This window comes from Balaenoptera musculus, chromosome 20, assembly GCF_009873245.2.
Source record: "Balaenoptera musculus isolate JJ_BM4_2016_0621 chromosome 20, mBalMus1.pri.v3, whole genome shotgun sequence".
Taxonomy (NCBI): domain Eukaryota; kingdom Metazoa; phylum Chordata; class Mammalia; order Artiodactyla; family Balaenopteridae; genus Balaenoptera; species Balaenoptera musculus.
In genome coordinates this window covers 57,142,051-57,162,572 of record NC_045804.1, presented here as the reverse complement: position 1 = coordinate 57,162,572, position 20,522 = coordinate 57,142,051, and the positions used below count along the sequence as shown (strand labels likewise).

General features: G+C 50.7%; 1 protein-coding gene across 3 annotated transcripts in view; it reads left to right on the top strand.

Moving 5' to 3' along the window:
* Window positions 1-18,869, top strand: part of PIGL (phosphatidylinositol glycan anchor biosynthesis class L) — a 52,721-nt gene extending 33,852 nt beyond the window's left edge. For 2 of the 3 annotated variants that reach the window (XM_036835433.1, XM_036835432.1), the window contains one exon: window positions 251-568. In XM_036835433.1, the coding sequence (XP_036691328.1) occupies window positions 251-542 (292 nt within the window). In that variant the 3' untranslated portion in view covers window positions 543-568. Of the gene's footprint in view, window positions 1-250; window positions 569-8,037; window positions 8,129-11,218; window positions 11,287-12,694; window positions 12,727-14,151; window positions 14,286-16,713 lie in introns of those variants that run through there. The other variant, XM_036835431.1, reaches the window with a different exon arrangement.
* The last annotated feature ends 1,653 nt before the right edge of the window (window positions 18,870-20,522 follow it).

Here is a 20,522-nt window from a genome sequence, read left to right as displayed (position 1 = left end):
CATGCCCAGCCCGCACGGGTAAACGTGCAGGGACCCCCTCCCCTCTGGGAGCCCCGCCCTGCCGTGCCCTGCGCGGTGCGTGTCGGCACCACCCACGACGCCTCCCCGCGGCCAGGAGGCCGACGGCCCGTCGCCCGGGCCAGCCCTTCCCCTGCGCGGAGTCCGCCACGCGTGCTCAGCCCTAAAGTACTGGAGAGCTGACCACCCCGCCCCCGGAGATCAGTACCTGCCTCTTTCTCCTCCCGGACAGATGCACGATTCTGAGATGCCTGCCCTCTACGCAGTCCTGCAGCCCGCGGGCCCCCCGCAGCCAGCCCGCAACTCAGCACCGCCTTCCCTCCCCGTGCGGCTTCCCTCCTGCTCCCGGATCACACCTCCCAATCAGGCCTTCGTCCTGGCCCTGCTTTCTGGGGAGCCCAGGCCAGGACACCTGGCCACTTGAAGACACCCAGAGCCCTTTATTTGGAAGTTCTCTCACAGGCTGTTTTCAAAATTCAATTCCTCTATATAGATTTCCTCTTTCATATGAGTGTCATTCTTAAGTCAGGAGCAAAATTAAAGTTTAGTAACTGGAGTTCTTTTTTTTGGGTTTTGCTTTAACATTCCTTTCCTTGGGTGTATCTAAGTTTCTTTGCTTTTACTTTGAACATGCCCTAAAACTCTGTTATCTTTAGCATTTTTCATAAACCACAATTCAGGAAGTTAGAGAAATTGCTCCCTGGTGGCAGAACAACAGAACTGCCGGCCTCTTTCCCCCTGTAATTGCAGTGAAAGTGGTGTCTCTGCCTGATCGGACTTTGACTTTTAGGCTGATTATTTCCTTAGAGTCAATTTCTAGAAAGATAAGGTCAAAGAGCACGAATAATCGCACGTAGCCAAACTGCCCTTGCACCCAGGTGCAGCCATTTAAGCTCGAGCGGGGGACAGAACCGCGCCCTTTCCTGTGAGCCCTCCTCCACACCATGTCCTGCTTTCATTTTGCATTTGCTTGACTTTTTCTGAGAATCAAAAGAATATATGTTGGCAGCTTGCATTTCTTGCTTTGTAAAATACCTGTTTTCTTTAAACAATCTTTCCTAGGCCTTCTTAATGTTTTAAGTAGTCTCCAGTCTTCGTCTGTAAACAACCTTGGAAATTCCACCCCCACTCCTGGTTCTCCACGGCTGGCTTCTTTATCAGGAAACATCACCTGATTGACTAGAGATTTAGAGTGAGGAGCGGGAGAGACCGCGGGCCTCTTGATTGTGACTTTCCAGACATTTCAGAGCAGCTTCAGCTTGACCGTTTCTGGGCTGAAGGGCTCTGTAGGCGGGAATTCTCCTGGAAGGAGAAGGCGCGTCGGGTGAGGGCGCCTGGTGCAATCCCTGCTTGTCCTTGTCCTCAGGTCTTCAGAGGTGTCATCTCTGCTCTACTTGGCCAAACCTGGCCAGAAACTTGTTTTCAGCCCACCATATCCTGTCTCAGCCAGAAAGGGTTACTCAGCTTTACATCTTAGCAGAGCTACCCAGGCACACATCAGCGTCTGAGGCATTTCCATACTCTTTTCATTAAAATTGCAATAAAAGCCAAGAAGGAGCTTGCTAATAATTAAAGGAAGTTTCTAGGACCTCTCAATAGTTCGCCTGCTCAGATCTGGGTTCGGGGAGAGGAACGAGCAGCTGCAGAATACCTGTCAGCTGCTGAAGCAAACCCATCACATTTGCCTCAGGTAGGAAGGCGAGTCCAGATGTTCCTTAAATATGAAGCCTGACTACTCTTAGGGCTTGACCTCTGCTTTCCTATTGGCTTTGAATTACATCCACGTGATTTCCCAGGAGAAGGGTTGGTTAACAAGATGAAATTGGGGCCCTGACAACACACGTGTTCCCTTACAGCCCTGCTCAGCCAGCCGTCGGCGCCTACTCCACGTGTAACTCATTCCCTTCCAACCCGCTCTCTCCAGCTGTCACAGAATGTAAATGAACTGGCCTTTTCAGGGAGCTCTTAGGGATAAGGAAGTAGGTACAAAACACCTGAGTTGTTTAGAAAGACTGGAGCCCTGGATAACAGTTGCCCCTGTTAGCCTTTCCTTCCCGCCTGTGACATGCACGGCTCTCTCTCCGTGACGCTGTTCCTTGTGAGTTAACATGCTTTCCACCTCCTCCTCTTTTTTTTTAAATTTTTTATACTGTTTTATTTGTTTATTTACTTATTTTTGGCCATGCCACACGGCATGTGGGATCTTGGTTCCCCAACCAGGGGTTGAACCCTGCAGTGGAAGCACGGAGTCTTAACCACTGGACCGCCAGGGAAGTCCCTTCACCTCCTCTTAACATGGTTCCTCAGAGGGAGATCTACCCAGGTTCTCCTCACTTCACCTTTGACCCTGAAGGTACGTCTCTATGATTTTATCCCAAGGAAATATTGAGAGATGCATACAAACAGTTATGTATTAGGATGCTAGTTACCACCTTATTTCAATAATAAAAATTGGAAACAGCCTAAATAATCAATAAAATGGAGGCTTTACAAAATTCTGGCCGTATATAAATCAGGATCTGGTTATGCATCAAATCACAGAAAACCCACTATAACTACAATAACTGTGATAGGAGTTGCACCGTCTGGGCCTGGTGTGAAGGGCCAGGGCTCCTTCTCTGTGGCGACTCCACTGTGTCTGGCTTTCATACCTAAGGCTACTTCACGCACCAAAACGGCTGCTTCAACTCCAGTCACCCTCCGCCAACTCCAGCCGGCAAGAAGCAGGACAGCACAAAGGAAAACAGGGCAAAGGCCACTCACCAGCTCTCCCTTAAGGAGGGGTCCAACGGCTGACTCACACTTGTGTTTACACCTCTGCCAGCATGTTTATCTAAGGCAGAACTGTTAATCCATCAGAGAAGAAAGGAACTATTGCAGAAGTTATTACTTGGACCCAAGCCTTGAGTTGATTAGGGTTGAACTTTAGGAAGAAGACAACTCACGTAGTTGGTCTCAAAGGAGTCACTTTTTCTACATTTCTCTGTTTGAAGTTTCCCAGTATCAAATTTTATATTTTCCTACCTTGAGGGGAAGTGGTCCCATTGGGACGCCTTGCTCCCCTCTGCAATTCATATATATATATATATATTTTTTTTTTTTTTTGTCCCTAATCTGTTTTATAAAATTGCTATCTTCCAAAGCTCTTACTTGTATGTTCCAACCCCCAAAGGCAGGTAGGTGCATCTGCCTGTGGCTCAGCCAACCACTTAAGCTCCTCAGTGCGGTCGGTGCCTGGCACACGGCAGAGCTCATTTATTGTTGTTGTTTATTTACATAAACTGGGTTGACTTGAATTGTGCAAAGTACCACATGAGACACAGGTGAGACACAGATCTATTCTCATACTTGACTACAGGTAGAGAGACACACAAAACAATGGAAATTAGCAGAATGTTGCACTAATTAGGTGTGAAGTGTGGCTGTCCCAAGCCATAGTTGGTAGAAAAGTTCAGTAAGGTTCCTAAATGCAAGGAAGTCCGTAGTAAAGAATTTGGCCATGTCCGAAAAGAGGTCTGGCCTTTGCGCTTGGCTTCTGGGAAGTAATCTCTGGCATACCTGATGGCAGTGCCTTTGTTTGGGGAGGGGGTGGCACCACATCGGAGCTTCGGGTGGGGCTGTGGGTCACGCGGTGTCAAGCTCACCTGGAGGCTGAGATCAACCACCTGGGCAGCCGGTCAGCAACCAATCAATCCTGTCTAAGTGATGGGGCCCCGATAAGAACTCTGACCACACAGCTCGCGTGAGCGCCCCCGGCTGGCGGCGATGCTCCGTGCGTACTGTGACACGTCAGTGCTGGGAGAACGGCGCCCAGACTCCACGGGGAGAGGACCACAGACCATCCGCCTTTACAATGCCCCCGGACTCTGCCCTACGTGTCTCCTCCTTTTCTGATTTTACTCTTTTACTTTGTATCCTTTCCCGGTGAAAACCTGTTAACTGTGCACATCATAGCTCTCGGTGAGTTCTGCGAGTGCTTCCAGGGAATTATCACCCCGAGGGTGGCTGGGGGAACCCCTGGACTTGCAGTTGTTTTCAGAAATGAGGGCCCCAAACTCCATCCAGAAGGGTCCGTGGAGGAGGCTGTACAGGATGTGTTAGATTTGGCTGGGTAGAAAGAAGAGCGGAGAGGAATCCCAAGTTATCAGAGGCCGGAGGCCACATGAAGGGAGGGCTCCAGGGACAGGGAAGCAGAAGGCTGTTTTCCTGACTTCGATGATTTCACCTCTCCGGGATGATGTCACGTTCCAGTCCCATCACAGACAGACTTAGAGCAAGACAGCGTGAGACACTGGGGAGACCATCTCTACATGCTCCGCCCTCATCAGACCCACAGATCGGCAGCCACTGGGGGACACTAGTCCAAAATCAATCTCAGTTCTTCCTCATGATGACAAGTAATCCCTCTGTCTCTTGGGAAATAGGAAAACATTACAAAATAATAAGGAGAAGACAACATATAACGCGTGCCTACTCTGTGCCAGGCACTATTCCAGTGCAAAGTACCCAGTAATGAACAAACACTGCGCTAGGAAAAGGCCATCGGGAAGCACTGGGAGCGTGGCTGAGCTCTGGGGAAGTAAAGGGAACAGGATGCTATTTACCATCCAAGACCCCTCCTCTTTCCTAAAAACGACCATCCATGGTCAGTGTTTTAACCGCCCTCAGAAACTTCTTGCAACATAAAGTCCTAGAAGTCAGGGCTCTCAGGAGGTCACCAGGTGTGGCCCAGGTTCTCCCAGCTTTCCTGATGACACAGCGCGTGCCCCGCTCACCTGGTGAGCAGGGAGCTGGAACTCGGGTGTTCTGTGGTCCGTCCTGGCATCACACTGCCTCCTGGTGACACTGGACCCTCTGAGCGTGGGCGGTGCTCCGTCCCTGAGCTGCGGGGGTGAAGCTGCCCGTCAACCGCTGCCACGTCTCCCTTCCCTGAGCCTGGAGTCCTGCTTGCCCGGCAGTGACCTCCACGACCTCCTGACGGTGCTCCCTGCTGCCCTCCACACCCGAGCAGCTAGCGGGCTACTGCATTCCCAGAGGGGTGGACAAGGGCGACAGGCAGGTGGCCAGACTGCTGCTGCCCTTCGAAGGCTTAGGGTCAAGACGGGGATGCAGGGACGTCCCTGGCGGTCCGGTGGCTAAGACTCCGCGCTCCCAATGCAGGGGGCCCAGGTTCGATCCCTGGTCAGGAAACTAGATCCCACATGACGCAACTAAGACCCGGTGCAGCCAAATAAATAAACAAATAAATATTTTTTTAAAAACAAACAAACTGGGATGCAGTTGAAAGCAGACGTGCATTGGGCACCTGCCGGGAGCACTACCAAACACCTTGTGCCTTTGCTCAGGACCAGTGGACACCACACTTCCCAGGCTCCCTTGCCAATCAACTGGCTTCTCAACAGGTCTGACAATAGGTGGCTGTGATGGGAGACTGAAGGCAGAGGAGGGGAAAACCAGGGTCTTTCCTGCTCCCTCCACCTCGGGCAGCACCTCCGTCAGCAGCTAAATGTTCTCCGTGACTCCAGCCACTGCCCTTGTAGTTCCCGCCATCACCCCGTCCCTAGACTCTGATGTCCCACCCTAGAGGTGACAGTGGCTTCTCCAGTCTCCGATCGTCTCCTTGTTCCCTGCTGGGCCTCTCAGCTCTTCCCATCAATGGGGTAAGCAACTCTCTGTATTAAATTCCCTCTGAAATACCTGGTGGTTTCTGTTTTCCTAGCTGGCCCCTTACTGTTCAATGGCTAACGTAGCACCTGGCCATCAGGGAACTTACAATAGGTTAGAGAATCAAGAATTAAATATATGCAAAATGCTAGTAAAATAAAATGTAGAAATTCTGTACATATACTAAAAATGACTAAATTGTACATTTTAAATGGGTAGGTTTTATAGTATGTAAATTATACCTCAATAAAGTTGTTTTAAAATATCCAGGAAAAAATGAAGTAAAATGTAGGGCGAGTAGATTAGACTAGGGGTCTCCACACAGCTCTGATCACAGGCCCCTGACAAAAAGAAACAAAATCGGAGTATATGCACTGCCAGTATCTGTGCGCTTACTTAAATTGTGTACGTGTCAAACTCTGTTAATGTACAATACCTTATAAAATAGCTACAAGATAGACATTTAAACAGACAGAGAAACATAAATAGAAATTCTGGCGATTTCTTGCTTAACCTCAGTGGACCATCTCACACACCTCCTGGGATGCCTACACCCCACTTTGAAACCAGCGACCACTGATGCAGGCAGTCAGCACAGAGATCTCCGCAAGGGACTTCCAGAGCAAGGAAAAAAGATGGGGGACCCCTGCCTTCCTTCCTTTCTGAAGGGGCCTAAATCAGGCTAATGCCTCAATAACAGCCACCACTTTATGACCCTCTTCTGACATTTACACATCGCTTGACAGTTTTAGAATGTAAAGTTTGTCACATAGGTCCACTTTACGACCCTCTTCTGACATTTACACATCGCTTTACAGTTTTAGAATGTAAAGTTTGTCACATAGGTTATCTCATTTACTCGCCCAAATCAAGAGAAGAAGGTCAAATAGGAGACAGACTGGGGCGATCTCGAATGCCTGACCAAGAGGACTTTGGACTAGATCCCAAGAGCGGTGCTGACGCATCAGATGTATCGGGTTACAGAGGGGCGTGTCGACAGCAGAGTCCCCCAAATAGCTGACTTCCTCTTTCAGGGTAGAGGCCCTGAAAGAACCTCAGGGAGCAATACTTATTCCCGTGGGCCTGGCTCTGAGGGAGGTGCCCAGAAGGCGGCAGTGAGCTCCCCACTCAGGGGCTCACCTTTCAGCACTTCAGACTCGAGAACTGGGCTTAGCCAACAGCCATCCTACCCTTCCTCTTACACTGCTTCTCCATCCATGTGACTGTTATTGGTAAATCCAGCTTCCAAAATGACGCCTTGATACCTTTACGTGGGCCTCCCAGCCAGGGGCGTGTGTGCAGCTGTTTTCACTCCAGGGTGTCTTCCTGTCTCTTGCTCTTGAGCTCAGCAGGCCATGTTCTCCATCCCATATTCAGCTCCCTCCCAGGGAACAAGGCAGGACTCTGTCCCGGTCCCTCCCTCTCCCTTTCTCCCTGTCCACTCCCCCCAGCTGAGCTGTCTGTCCTGCCATGGGGGAACGGCTGGCAGGGCAGTGCTCTGAAAAGCCTGAAGCCACTCTGCAGGAGGCTCCCCAGGGTGTGGAAGAGGGAGCCAAGGAAGCACAGGAAGTAGCTGCGTTATCTAGTGCTGAGGGTCATGTCCTCTTCCTACTGAAAAACCTCCAGCGACTCTCCTTTGACCAAAGTCCTAAGTGGGTCCGTTAACGGCCCTTGTCCGTGGAGAGGTGACAGCCACCTGCCAGGTGGGAGCGGAGAGGCCCGTGTCCTCCCAGTAGCAGGTGGGTGTTGCCAGGACCTGAGCCGGCAGAGATGGCCATCTATTTATAAGACTGTGAACAGTATCTTCAAACTGAAGGCAGACCACGGCCTTGGCCTCAGATCAGCAGGTGGCAGGGGGAGGGAGCAATAAGGCTTGGAGTCACCTGCAGAGGCCTCTGCCCCTGAGGGTGCCCGGGGGGATGGGGCTGCGGTGCTCCCCAGGGCTGAAACCTCTCTGCTCTACAGTCAGAAAACCTGGGTCAAATCCATCCCTAGCGACCTTGCAACAAACAGGCTACTTAACTTCATCCATCAAGGCTCCTTCACAGCTGTCTGAGGTTAAATGAAGCAACTCGGTACTTTTATCAACGCGGCGTTCCTCTGACTCTTACAAAGACACGTGTCCCTCTGCCCTGCGTCCGAGCTCGTGGGTACCACACCTGTCCCCAGCTCATGGACAGAGCCGTGTCTCGCTGATGTCTGCTCCCTCCCCCGGCCACGAGACAAAGCCCCCAGAGCGTGTCGTGTTTCGTCCAGATGCTGCTGCCTCCCCCCTGCCCCCCACACCTACCGGAGCCCCGGGGGAAGCCTGCACCGGGTTAGAAACGGTTTCCAGGTTGTGCTTCTTCCTTCCAGGGATTTCCCAGATGACCCCGGCGTGCGGTGGGACACCGAGCGGGTGGCCGACGTCCTCCTCCGGCACGTGGAATCCAGCCGCATCAACCTGGTAAGGGGATCCTTCCGCTAAAGCCGCATCAACCTGGTAAGGGGATCCTTCCGCTCGAAGCAGAGGCCCAACTGCGTGTGTCTGAAACCCACCGAGGGACACACACACCTTTCCTGAGTCACTGAGATCCCAGCGCTCAGACAGAGGCAGAGATTTTTCCAAAGTGCGCCCTCTTCACCCACCCACTCCCACCCCTGTGCTGCCACCTGAAACCGCAGGACCCCTCGACCCTGTGCCACGACCCGCTGGCACAGAGCTTTCTTCCAAGCGTTTTAGTTTTAAGGTATCACTGTAACTTTGGAGGTAAGTGTTGTTGTAATGCTCACCTTACACTGAGGAAGTTGAGGCCCCCAGAGGCGCAGCAGCTGCCCAGGGTCGCCAAGTGTGAAGCTAGGATTTTAAGCCTGGAGTCCTCACTCCAGAAATTGCGAGGACAAATTCACAGCCCCTGCGGGGAGAACACTCTGGTCACGGTTAGAGCTCTAGTGGGCATTCAATTCACCTGCAGAGGCGGACAGCCCAGGAACACCCACCTCGACTCTCGGGCCCCGCCATCAGTCGATCTTAAGGCTCCAAGAAGGTGTCCACCTCTAAAATAAGAGCGCTAACCCTTCCTGAGTTAATACCTAAATTCTACCATTTAAAGACCCAACCACTTGCTTTAAGTTTTGATTAAGCCTCGTTAAAAGATGATCCCTGCTGTTAAGCTTTTATCGGTGATGAATTCTCCAAGTGAACGGATTTGTTAAGAGCAGATTTTCATGGAAATATTAGACCGTCTTTGAGCTCTAATGACAGAAATACAGCGGGAGCTTCTTCCACATGGGCCAAAGGGGCACCTAACTGGCTGGCTCTGAGCCACACCAGGCGGAGGTGCAGGGCTCTGCGCTGGCTTCTCTCTTTGTTCTGGCTGGAAATATGGTCACCCAGAGCCGCAGGCCCACCCCTCCCGGCTGTACTTCCCACAGGGTCTGAGGGTGACAGCTGGAGGGTTCACGGCCCGGGCCTGCTGCCTGGCCTGGATCCTCTTGCCCCCACCCCCCAGGCCACGCTCAGACCCTCTCAGGGCCCCAAGCCTCGCAGGGGGGCAGAGCTGGTCCTCCGGGCTGGCCTGGGGTACAGGGCAGGGCCTGTGAGGTGGGCCGCAGTGGCCCTCGGCACCCCAGCTTCCCCAGGGCCAGTCCCCAAACTCTCCCCTACCCCGCTTTGGTGCATGGGAACGGCTGGTTTCCCAGTAACTCCTGCTTGTAGGATGAACTCCCATCTTTGTGAACTTGGCCGTCTCTGACCTGGACCTTCCTTCGGTGCTGTTTGCTGATCAACAGGGTTGGTCCTTACTGAGGGGCCGGGCTGTTGTTTAGACCGTGTTGCAGCCGTGGCCCTGAACATCCAGGGAAGAGCTTCAGGGCACAGACGCTCTGCGTGCCTTTCCTGCTCTCAGAAGAGTCTCCCCAAGTCTGTGTCCCAGAAAAGTGATTTGTGGTCCAGGCCCGGCTTAAGACCGCCTTCTCCAAGAAGCTTTCCCTGACTTCTTCCGCCCTCTTTGGGACAGTGTTTGTCGTGTGTCCTGCACCTGTGACACGAGTTGCTGTTTATCCTCTAAAGTACAGACCATGTCTTGTGAGCCACTATCTTCAAGAAGCGAGAGCAGCCCCACTATTCCCTCTTGTTTACTGGAGTCTGGGTAAGACTTCATTTGCCCAGAGATTTCTGCAGTTTAGCGGGGAAGGTGGATGGAGTTCTGCAAAGAACCGCAGACGCCATTGCTGTCAGGTCCTAACCTGCACGAGTCCAGGGCTAGAGACTGATCAGCTCAGCCCTCCTCGAAGCAGGAAGAGAGGGGGCTCATCAGAAGGTATAGGATGAAGAAGAAACAAGACCTTGGAGAATTTCAGAAGTGATGGAGCCAAACTGCAGTGGCCCCAAGTCCCCAGACCAGGGAGTGTGCCCCAGCTCGCCAGTGACAGCCCGGCCCCGGCGTCACCTCCACCCGAGGGCAGCGGACACTCGGCCTTGACTGCTGTCCAGGTCCTACACTCCCACGTGGCTTCACTTGACCTTCACCTCGACCCAGAGAGAAAAGGCGGGCAGGCCTCACTCTTCCCATCTCACAGATGAGGAGACCAAGACACTGAAAGTTGACATCACTCCCGGGGTGACATGCTGCGACATGCCTGAGGGGCGGGGGCAGCTAGCGTCAGAGGTGGGAGTGGACACAGGGCCCACACTGGGCTGCGGGGGAGGGTGGGCTCAGAACAGGGCACCTGAGTTCTGGGGTGACCTTTTTTTAATACAGTATATTTTTTAGAGCAGCTTTAGGTTCGCAGCAGAATTGAGCAGAAAGGACATGCATCGCCCCCAAGCCCACAGTGTGTTACAGTCAGTGAACCAGCGCTGACACAGCATCTTCACCGCAAGTCCTGGTTCACGTTAGGGTTCAGTTCTGGTGCTGCACGCCCTGTGGGTTCTGACAAATGTATGGCACGTATCCACCATAATGCAATTAGCTTATATGCCTTTTTAAAAAAAATGTCAGGACTTCCCTGGTGGCGCAGTGGTTAAGAATCCACCTGCCAATGCAGGGGACACGGGTTCAAGCCCTGGTCCGGGAAGATCCCGCATGCTGCGGAGCAACTAAGCCCGTGCGCCACAGCTACTGAGCCTGCGCTCTAGAGCCCACAAGCCACAACTACTGAAGCCCGTGCGCCTAGAGCCCGTGCTCCGCAACAAGAGAATCCACTGCAATGAGAAGCCTGTGCACCGCAACGAAGAGTAGCCCCCGCTCGCCGCAACTAGAGAAAGCCTGCGCGCAGCAACGAAGACCCAACCCAGCCAAAATAAATAAATTAAATAAATAAATTTACTTTTTAAAAAAGATAGAGAAGAGTGAACAGTCAAACCCACAGCCACGGTGTCCACACAGTCGGCCGAACAGTGGTCACACACCCCCGACCCGCTCCCACGTCAGTTCAGATACACTCAGAACGTGAACAGGCGCAGGGTTCTGGGTCCTCCTGTCCTTCCCGGGCCGCGGGGACGAGGCGGGAGAGACAGGTCCGGCCCGGAGTGAAACCCTGTGTGTCTCTGCAGGTGGTGACCTTCGACGCGGGGGGTGTGAGCGGCCACAGCAACCACGCCGCTCTGTACGCGGCTGCCAGGTAGGGCGCTCTGACTCTCCGGGTGGCTGGTCTCCCCGTCGCGGCCCACCCTCGAGTCCTGGTGTTATGGTCTCGTCTCCTGAACAGCTGAGTTTCCCCACCCCGGATACGGCAAGTGGGGGAACGGATTTGATCTATCCCCCGCTTTGGCCACAGAAAGCTTTAGGGCCAAGTTCCAGCCCCTTGGAGCACACGCGCAGGACTAAGGACTGAGTTCTGTGGACCGGCGTCCCTCCTGGCTGCACCCTCTTTTCCCTCCTCTTACTCCAGCTTATTTGTTCTCTCCTGCTGTGTATTTTGTGCACAATTTCAGATCTTTCTGAAGGAGGAGGAGGATGTGCACGTCATAGGAAACCTTACTTGTTCTTTGCAGCCTCTCCATTTCACTGGCATGCACCTGCATTTCACCAGTAAAAAAACCCTGATCCTCACACATCTTGAGGGACTTACTTGGGGTCATGCAGACCTAGAGCGTGTGTCCTGACCTCTGCAGCCGTGCTCCCCCTGGGCCCGTGAGCAGCTTGCTGGACGTGGCCTGGGGAAGGAGGGGGCAGCCTGATGTGAAGGACTGATTTTATGACCCTCTTCTGAACGCGCCCAACGCCTTTCAGGGCTTGAAGTGCCGTTCCCAGGCGCGTCTCCAGGGCCCCTTCCTCCTCCACCTAGACGCTGCCTCCCAGCTCCTTCCCTGGAGATCATCCCCAGGGCTCTACCCAGAGCGCAGGACAAGCCGCCTCTGACCTCAGGGTTTTCTATTCCTCCAGCTCTGCCGGGGGGCGGGTGGCAGGCCTGTCAGTTTATCCGTTCCCTCCCAACTTCTCATCTTTAACCCCTGCACCCGAGAATCCCTTCCAGATGAATACGTGTGTCTGTGTGTTGGTGGGGGGAGGGGACTCTGCCCCATCCCTCCATCCCTCAGCTTTCAAAACAACAAGTTCATTGCTGGTGGACCCACCTCACCCCTCCTCTTAAGGCAGTGAGCACAGAAGGGCCTCTACTGTCAGAAGGGGTGGGGCAGGGTGTCAAATAGGAGAAAGGGGCATCAGAGAGGAAATACCAATTAACATTTTAAATATTCTCCACCACTCTCACATCTCAATTTCAAAAGAGAAAAACTTCAAAGAGTCCAGTGTCCTTACCTTCATATCTGTTGGGCAAAGCTTGGACCGGGGCACTTCATAAGCCACTGGCCACCTCCAGATCGGCTGACCTTGGGTAAGGGACCCACCCTGGTCCCTTCAGCTGTAGCCAAAGGTGTGGAATCCAGGGAATCTATATGGTGACTTATACTCAAGAAACTGCCTAGAAACCGACAGTGGAGGGACCCCAGGGTGGGGCAGGCGTGGCTCTGAAGGCCCTGCCTGGTAACTGCAGAGGGATGCTCTCACCTGTCCTTTCCCTCCTCCAGGACCCTGCACGCAGAAGGGAAGTTACCTAAAGGTAAGGCCCGTCCCTCTTGTAAAAGGTCACCGTTACTATCCGTCTAGGGTGAAAGTGGTAAACACACAGAGAGCTGCCCTCAGCCAAGCCGGGCAGGGCGGGGGTGGGGGGATGCAGGGCCACACTCTCAGCTCAGTGTGCCTGTCTCGGCGGGTCCCGGGGTCTTGAAATCAGGTTGTATCCACTGGGAAGTACCCTCCGGGTGTGAGGGAGGAGCATGTAGTCGGGGCTCTCCGGAGAAACAGAACCAAACAGGACACACAGGTAGACAGATATGGTGCTATACGCACTTATATATATACATATAAAGTAAGGAATTGGCTCACACGATTACGGAGGCCGACAAAGCTCGGGATCCGCCGTCGGCAAGCCGGAGGCCCAGGAGAGCTGGGGCGTCACTCAGCCTGAGAACAGGGGAGCCGATGGTGTAAATCTCAGTCTCGGGGCAGAAGACCGATGTCCAGCTCTGCAGTCAGACGGACAGGAACGGATTCTCCCTTCCTCCGCCTTCTGTCCGGGCCCTCGATGGATTGGATGAGGCCCACCCACGCTGGGGAAGCCTTCTGCTTTACCAAGTCATCCAGTTCAACCGTGGAACACAGACACACCCAGAAGCAACGTTTAGCCGAGTATCTGAGCACGCAGGACCCAGTCGGGCTGACACAGGAAGCTAACCACCTCCGCAGGCCTTGCCCCTCACCCGCCTGGTTTCTCCCTGGCCAGGTCTGCTCCGCCTCTGGTACCCTTTCAGGATGTCCACCCAAACCCACACCCATCCCCCAGTTAACTGGCCAGGCTGTGGGTGACGGATGGGTGCCGGACGGGTCTGAAACTCTTCCCAACTCACAGGAAGGCATCTGACCCGCTTGGCCAGTTTCTGTGCGACACCCCCTAACCTCCCGGAGCTGGCTTCTGTCACGATGTGCACCCTCACAGGAGAGCCCTGGGGATGGAATGATGGCCCTTCTGGCTGGTGGTGCCACGGGGGCTTCAGAACACGACTCTAGTGTGTTTGATCCTTGTATCAACCCTGGGAAACAGGCCGGTCCCACGCTCAGGACCAACACCATCATACAGATGGGGAAACTGAGGCTCACAGAGGTGAAAGGACTTCCCCAAGCCCGTCAGTTCTTTAGTGACGAGCAGGAACCAGGTCTCTGGCCTCCCAGGACAGAAATCCTATCTGCATCCCCTCTCCCTGGGCCTCGATCCCAGCCTCTAGCAGCCGACCCTTCCCTGCTGGGGGCGCAGAGCAGGTAGAGGGCGGCCGCCAGGGGTTCTGGGGCCCTTTCACCCTTCTTGTCTGTGAGAATGACGGGCAAAGAGCAGCTCTGGTGACACTGCCCTGCCCTGAGCCCGGAGGGAGGGGTGGTACTCAGGAAGATCTGCCTGAGGCAGCAAGTCTCCCCTCTGCCCACCCCCCAGGGTGCTCGGTGCTCACGCTCCAGTCTGTGAACCTGCTGCGCAAGTACCTCTCACTGCTGGACCTGCCCTGCTCCCTGCTGCTCGCCCGCGACGCCCTCTTCGTGCTCAGCCGCCGAGAGGTGGCCCAGGCCCAGGTGAGGACCGCCCCGCTCACCCCTGTACTCCCCCCCAGGTCTGCGCCCCGTCCCTGGCTCCTCGAAGCCCCTCACCGAGGCCTTCCACAGCGGTTCTGTCCCCAGAGCTGGCCCACAGCCAGACCCTGGGAGCCGTAGACCAGGGACTTGCACATTTTCTTCTGATTATGGAAATAATATGTGCTGGAAAAAAAGCAAATAACTACAGGCTCAGTGTAGAAAATCTGGAAATACATAAAAGAAGAAACCCCACTGCCTGCAAGCCCACCCCTCAGGGGTAGTCACTCTTGACAGTATATACGCCCTCCATAAAGAGTATTCATACACAGGCATTTAGAGCGGGGGACACAGAGCCTGCTTATTTGAAACCTACTTTAGCAACATCATGACCATTTTCTCCAGGGTTATTAGGTGTTCACATTGTAATGTCTGCCTGTGTTCCATGGCATGGGTGCACCATAAAATAGGTCACACACCCCTTACGGTTGGACATCTCGATTCACCGGTTTTTCCCTGTTACACGTGGACCAGCGCTCCCAGCTTGAGCCAAGAGGAACTCAGACCTGCCAGGAGCCTCTGTAAAGAGCCACGGGGGCTGACCACGGGTTGCCGGCTGAGGAGTCAGGCCCAGCGAGGCCCTCCTGGTGAAAACTCTTGGTGGTCGGTGGGGCAGGTGGTCTGAGAAGGCTGCTGAGGAGTTCTAGCCTTGACCCTTTCCATTTTTGCTTTCCAGGTGGAAATGTTCAAAGGCTAGAACCCATGTTGAGCCATTAAATGAAATAGGTGTGTAAATGGCTATCATTTTCTGGGAAGCAACAGTAGTAAATATCAGAAGTCTTCTCAGAAGTTGTACTTATCTTTTGAAGTTCTTGATACATTAAGTAGACACAGACGGGTTGCAGAGCAATATATCAATAAATCTATACTTTCTCTGACCCACTAATTTTTATTTCCAGAATTTTATCCTAAAGAAATAAAGTTGTGTCCAGAGACTGATGTACAAGAATGTTCACTAGTATAATTTATGAGGCCCAAAAAGGGAGCTAACATTTAGCAGGTAAATGATACGGTACTATATAATCAGAAAAATCATAGTTTTGAAACACATGTAGTGAAAATGTTCCAAAAGTAGGGAGGAAATAGAAACAATTTTGATATTTTGCAGTATTCCTTTGAAAATTTTGAACAAAAAGTAATAGGAAAAAAAATAAAAAAAAAAAATAAAAAAAAAAAGTAATAGGAAGAAAAGCTTGTAAAAAACCAAACTGGCCATAAATATATAATTACTGTAAGTGCCCATGTTATTGAGTGGGTGCTGCAGCCACTGCAAGATGAGGGAATCTACAAAACTGGCCACCTGGGCAGCAGGATGTGGGAAGCCCCTGTGACTCGGAATCTCTCACGAGTAGACAAGTGTGTTTGGACCACAGAGTTCCTACCTTCCCTCAACGTTTTTCTAAAATGAACATTTTATTCTCACTATGGTCTTCAAAATTGAAACACTATTCTGTGAGTTCGCACATCCATTTTGTTTCTGAAAGTCATTTTTATTTAAAAATTTTAGTTGTATTTCCTGTTGAAACCATGCTGTGTAATATTCTGCCTGAATATGGCGACAGTTCTCTTTATCAACTTAAAGCTCGCAGTCATCACAGGGGTGTTTACATCTCTAAAGCCACGGATGTTCCGATAGTGAATATAAAATGAGTTTTTTACATAAAGGTTTGCAATGATATTAGCTTAGATTAAAAGCATTAATTATGCTACTTAGAGAAAAACAGGAACCATTTATATAGGTTACATCTAGTTAAATCAGTTGTTATGATCTATTCTGTTTAAAAACTGAGCTACACTAGATCTGAATAACAGGATAACATTTCCCCCACTGTATGGCAAGGAGAGCCAGTACGTATGGGTACTATTCCTTTTCTTCTTCTTCTAAGAGTGACTGTAATTACCCAGCTTAGCTAATCCATAGGAGTCTCGGCACAAAACAGCCCTATATGAGTTACATATGCAGGGTAGTGGAGCCAAGGGATTAAGAATGTAGGCTCCACAATCAACCAGATGGCTCTGGGTTCAATCTCAGCTTTACTACCTCCTTGCTATTTGAGACGGATGAATCAGTTTCCTCATCTGTTAAAAAAAAAAAAAAAAAAAGCAGTAATAATAGTCCTTTACCCACAAGGTTGTTAAATGTTAAACTGAGAAAGTTCTCGGCTGCATCAGCATCCTCTGCTGTTACCACATCGGGTTTCAGGAGACGGGAGGGGGAGGCCAATCCAGAGGGGTTCGAAGGGCATAGCAGAAGCCGGATCAGGCCATAGCTTGCAGTATGTGGGTGGGAGGAGGCCTGAAGGGGCGGAAGCAGGGCGGAAACGACGAACGGCCGGCGCCAGCACTCATGACCGTCCTCTGATTCTTCCAGAAAGCCATGTCCTGCCACCGCAGCCAGCTGCTCTGGTTCCGCCACCTCTACGTGCTCTTCTCCCGCTACATGAGAATCAACTCCCTGCACTTCCTCTGAGCCGGGCAGGGCTCTCAGACCCAAGGAACAGAGAGAAAAATGGCCGGGAGCCCGGGGTGTGTGTGGAGCGACTCATCTCCCGGAGCCAAGGAGATCCCAGCATAAGGCTGCATCCCGGGCCTGTCTCCTCCAAGCTGCTCGGCCTCTAAGCAAAGGGAGGCCCCGCAGGCCAACGGGCTGTCCAGACTTGAGCTTCTTCCTCTGGGGAACAAAGCCACAACCACCGGAACACACACCACCCGAGGACAATAGCCACCCTGCGAGCTTCTCAAGCTCTTGTGTAAGACAATTTACATAACGGCACGATGTATGTCAGCCCCCTAACACAGACACGCAATTGTCATAAATGAATGTAAAGTGCCCTGAAATCCCTTCTTAAATGCACTGTATTTTTACCTTGTTTCCAAAGCGGGCTCATCAGACATAAACACACACAAAAGAATGGTCTATACTGAATTAGTTCAACCATAATTCCTTGGATTTATCTTTGTGGCCTACATATCAGATTTGAATCTAGGGAAGACATGTCCGTTTAACGGCATACCATCAAATATCTCACTATCAGTCTTTCGGGAGAAGCAGGAAATAGGAAGAGAGATCTGGAGCTTAACACTCAAGAACCTATGTCCTAAAATGGTGCTACAAACAAAAGGGCAGCAAGGGGTCTGGCTTGGAAGCTATTCCGAGTCCAGCTGGTGGTCCAGGAAGTGGCCCAAAGAGGGGAAGCTCCAATTCAGAAAGAGAGAAGACAAATGTGCCGTTACTGGGAACAGAATGGATAGGACAGCCCCAAAAATGGAAGAGACTGAGAAAACTATAGGAGATGCTATGCACAGACCAGGGCAACAAAACTGAAAATCGAAAGGAAATGGATGGCTTCCGAGTACATGCTGGACCACCGCCAGACCCTACCGTAATGTCACAGATAGGGTCCAAACACTTCAATCCCATAAAATGCAGGGTTGCATCACTGCAAGATGAATGACAACCAGTTTTTTTAATTTTCCAAGGACTCAGCATCAAGCTTGTGCACCCAAGACCTGAAGGAGGTCAGCGTTCCTGGGCAGGTGGCTGTCCTGCTTTCTTGGCCGATTCTAGGAGTGAGGGAGGGACACCTGTGCAGCAAGATGCTCGGGACCACATGCATGGCAGCGGTGGGGAGCGGGAGAGGAGCCAGGCTCTGCGAGGGGCTGAGGCTGGCGTGGCGGCTGTCTCCGCCCACTGGAGAGCTGCGCACTGCTCCTTCTGTTGAGCCCTTGCAAAGTAAAAAACGCTCTCCTTAAACTGAGAGAGTCCCATCTGGGGGTCGCCTCCAAACCCCCTTCCACGCCCACCCCCCCAGTACAGCTTTGGCCACCCACATTTGAGAATAGGAACTAGGGAACAAGAACTGGATTATATCCAATGGTGAGCACCTTATTAATGGGACTTTACATCACTACAACTGACTTAAAAAGTGAAAGGGAACAGACCCAATAACCACAGAAGAAATTAGAAAGGTAATTATAACAGATTTTTTAAAGATTCCTAGTCTAGATGGTTTTACAGCTATCTAAAAATAATTCCAATATTATTTAGAGCATAAAATAGAAAAGTACTCCAATTCACAGACAAGATAACAAAACATAAAATAGCACCAAAAAAAAAACCCTGACAATTTTATTTGTGAATATAGATGCAAAAATGTAAAAGAAAATATTAGCAAACTGAATCCAGCAGTGCATCAAAAGAATTACTACTCCATGACCAAGTAGGGTATTATTCCAGAATGCAAGAATGGTTCCACTTTGGGAAATCCATCAACATAATTCATTACATCAACAAATTAAGAAGAAAAACCATATTCTTCTATGCATAGGCACTGAAAGATAACAAAATTCAGTCACTATTCCTAATAACAACTTTCAAGAAAAATAGGAAAAAAGAATACAATGTAAATATAATAAACACTATTTACCGAAATCTAGCACCTAAAACCAAGTGGACAAGGTAGAAAGGTAAGCTGCCATCATCATGATTATCAAGGTTGTTCTGAAGGGTGAAGCTGATTAAGTAGGACAGAACAACAAAATAACTGATAATAAGTATTGGAAGAGACAGCTATGTTTAGAAACCCAAGAGATGTCCATAAAATCTACTAAAATAAATGAGGGAATTTGGTAAGGCAGCTGGATAATAGGTATCTTTACAAAAATCAATAGACTGTCTTTAATTGGCAATAATGTGACAGAAATGAAAATGGGGGGGAAAATCCCATTCTCATCAACTTCAAGAACTATAAAATACCTAGGAATAAGCTCAACATAAAAGATAAAAGATCTGTCTAAATTTTATAATCACTTTTAAAATTCCAGCTATCTTTTTTGCAGAAACTGACAAATTGATCCTAAAACAATATGGAATTGCAAGACTCAGAAGCCAAAACAATCTTAAAAAAAGAACAAAGTTGTAAGACTCACATGTCCCAATTTTAAAAACTACTACAAAGACCTAAATGTAAGAGCTAAAACTATACAACTCTTAGAAGAAAACACAAATGTTAATCTTTGTGACCTTGGATTAGGCAACAGTTTCTTAAATATGATACCAACAGCACAAGCAACAAAAGAAAAAATAGAAACCTTTGTACATCAAAGGACACTATCACAAAAGTGAAATGGAGGCTTCCCTGGTGGCAGAGTGGTTAAGAGTCCATCTGCCAGTGCAGGGAACATGGGTTCGAGCCCTGGTCCAGGAAGATCCCACGTGCCGTGGAGCAACTAAGCCCATGCGCCACAACTACTGAGCCAAGGCTCTAGAGAGCCTGCAAGCCACAACTACTGAGCCTGCGCTCCTAGAGCCTGTGCTCCGCAACAAGAGAAGACACCGCAATGAGAAGCCTGCTCACAACAACAAAGAGTAGCCCCCGCTCGCTGCAACTAGAGAGAGCCCACGCACAGCAATGAAGACCCAACGCAGCCAAATATAAATAAATAAAATAAATTTATTTTTTAAAAAAAGGTGGGGGCTTTCCTGGTGGCGCAGTGGTTGAGAATCTGCCTGCCAATGCAGGGGACACGGGTTCGAGCCCTGGTCTGGGAAGATCCCACATGCCACGGAGCAACTGGGCCCGTGAGCCACAATTACTGAGCCTGCGCGTCTGGAGCCTGTGCTCCACAACAAGAGAGGCCGTGATGGTGAGAGGCCCGCGCACCGCGATGAAGAGTGGTCCCCACTTGCCACAACTAGAGAAAGCCCTCGCACAGAAACGAAGACCCAATACAGTCATAAATAAATAAATAAATAAAAAGAACGTGAATTTCTTTAAAAAAAAAAATTTGATTAAAGTTAAATAAAAATTAAAAAAAAAAAAAAGTGAAATGGGAAAAAGTATTGGCAAATCAAATATCTGATAAGGACCTAGTATCCAGAGTATATATAACAACAACAAAAAGACAACCTAATTAAAAGATGGGCAAAAGACCTGAATATACATTTATCCAAGATTTTCAAATGGCCAACGAGCACAAGAACATCATTAGTGATTAGGAAATGCCTATCAAACCCACAATGAGGACTTCCCTGTTGGTCCAGTGGTAGAGAATCCGCCTTCTAATGCAGGGGACACGGGTTTGATCCCTGGTTGGGGAACTAAGATCCCACATGTGGCGGGGCAACTAAGCCCGCGTGCCACAACTAGAGAAGAGAAAAGCCGCACACCACAAATAGAA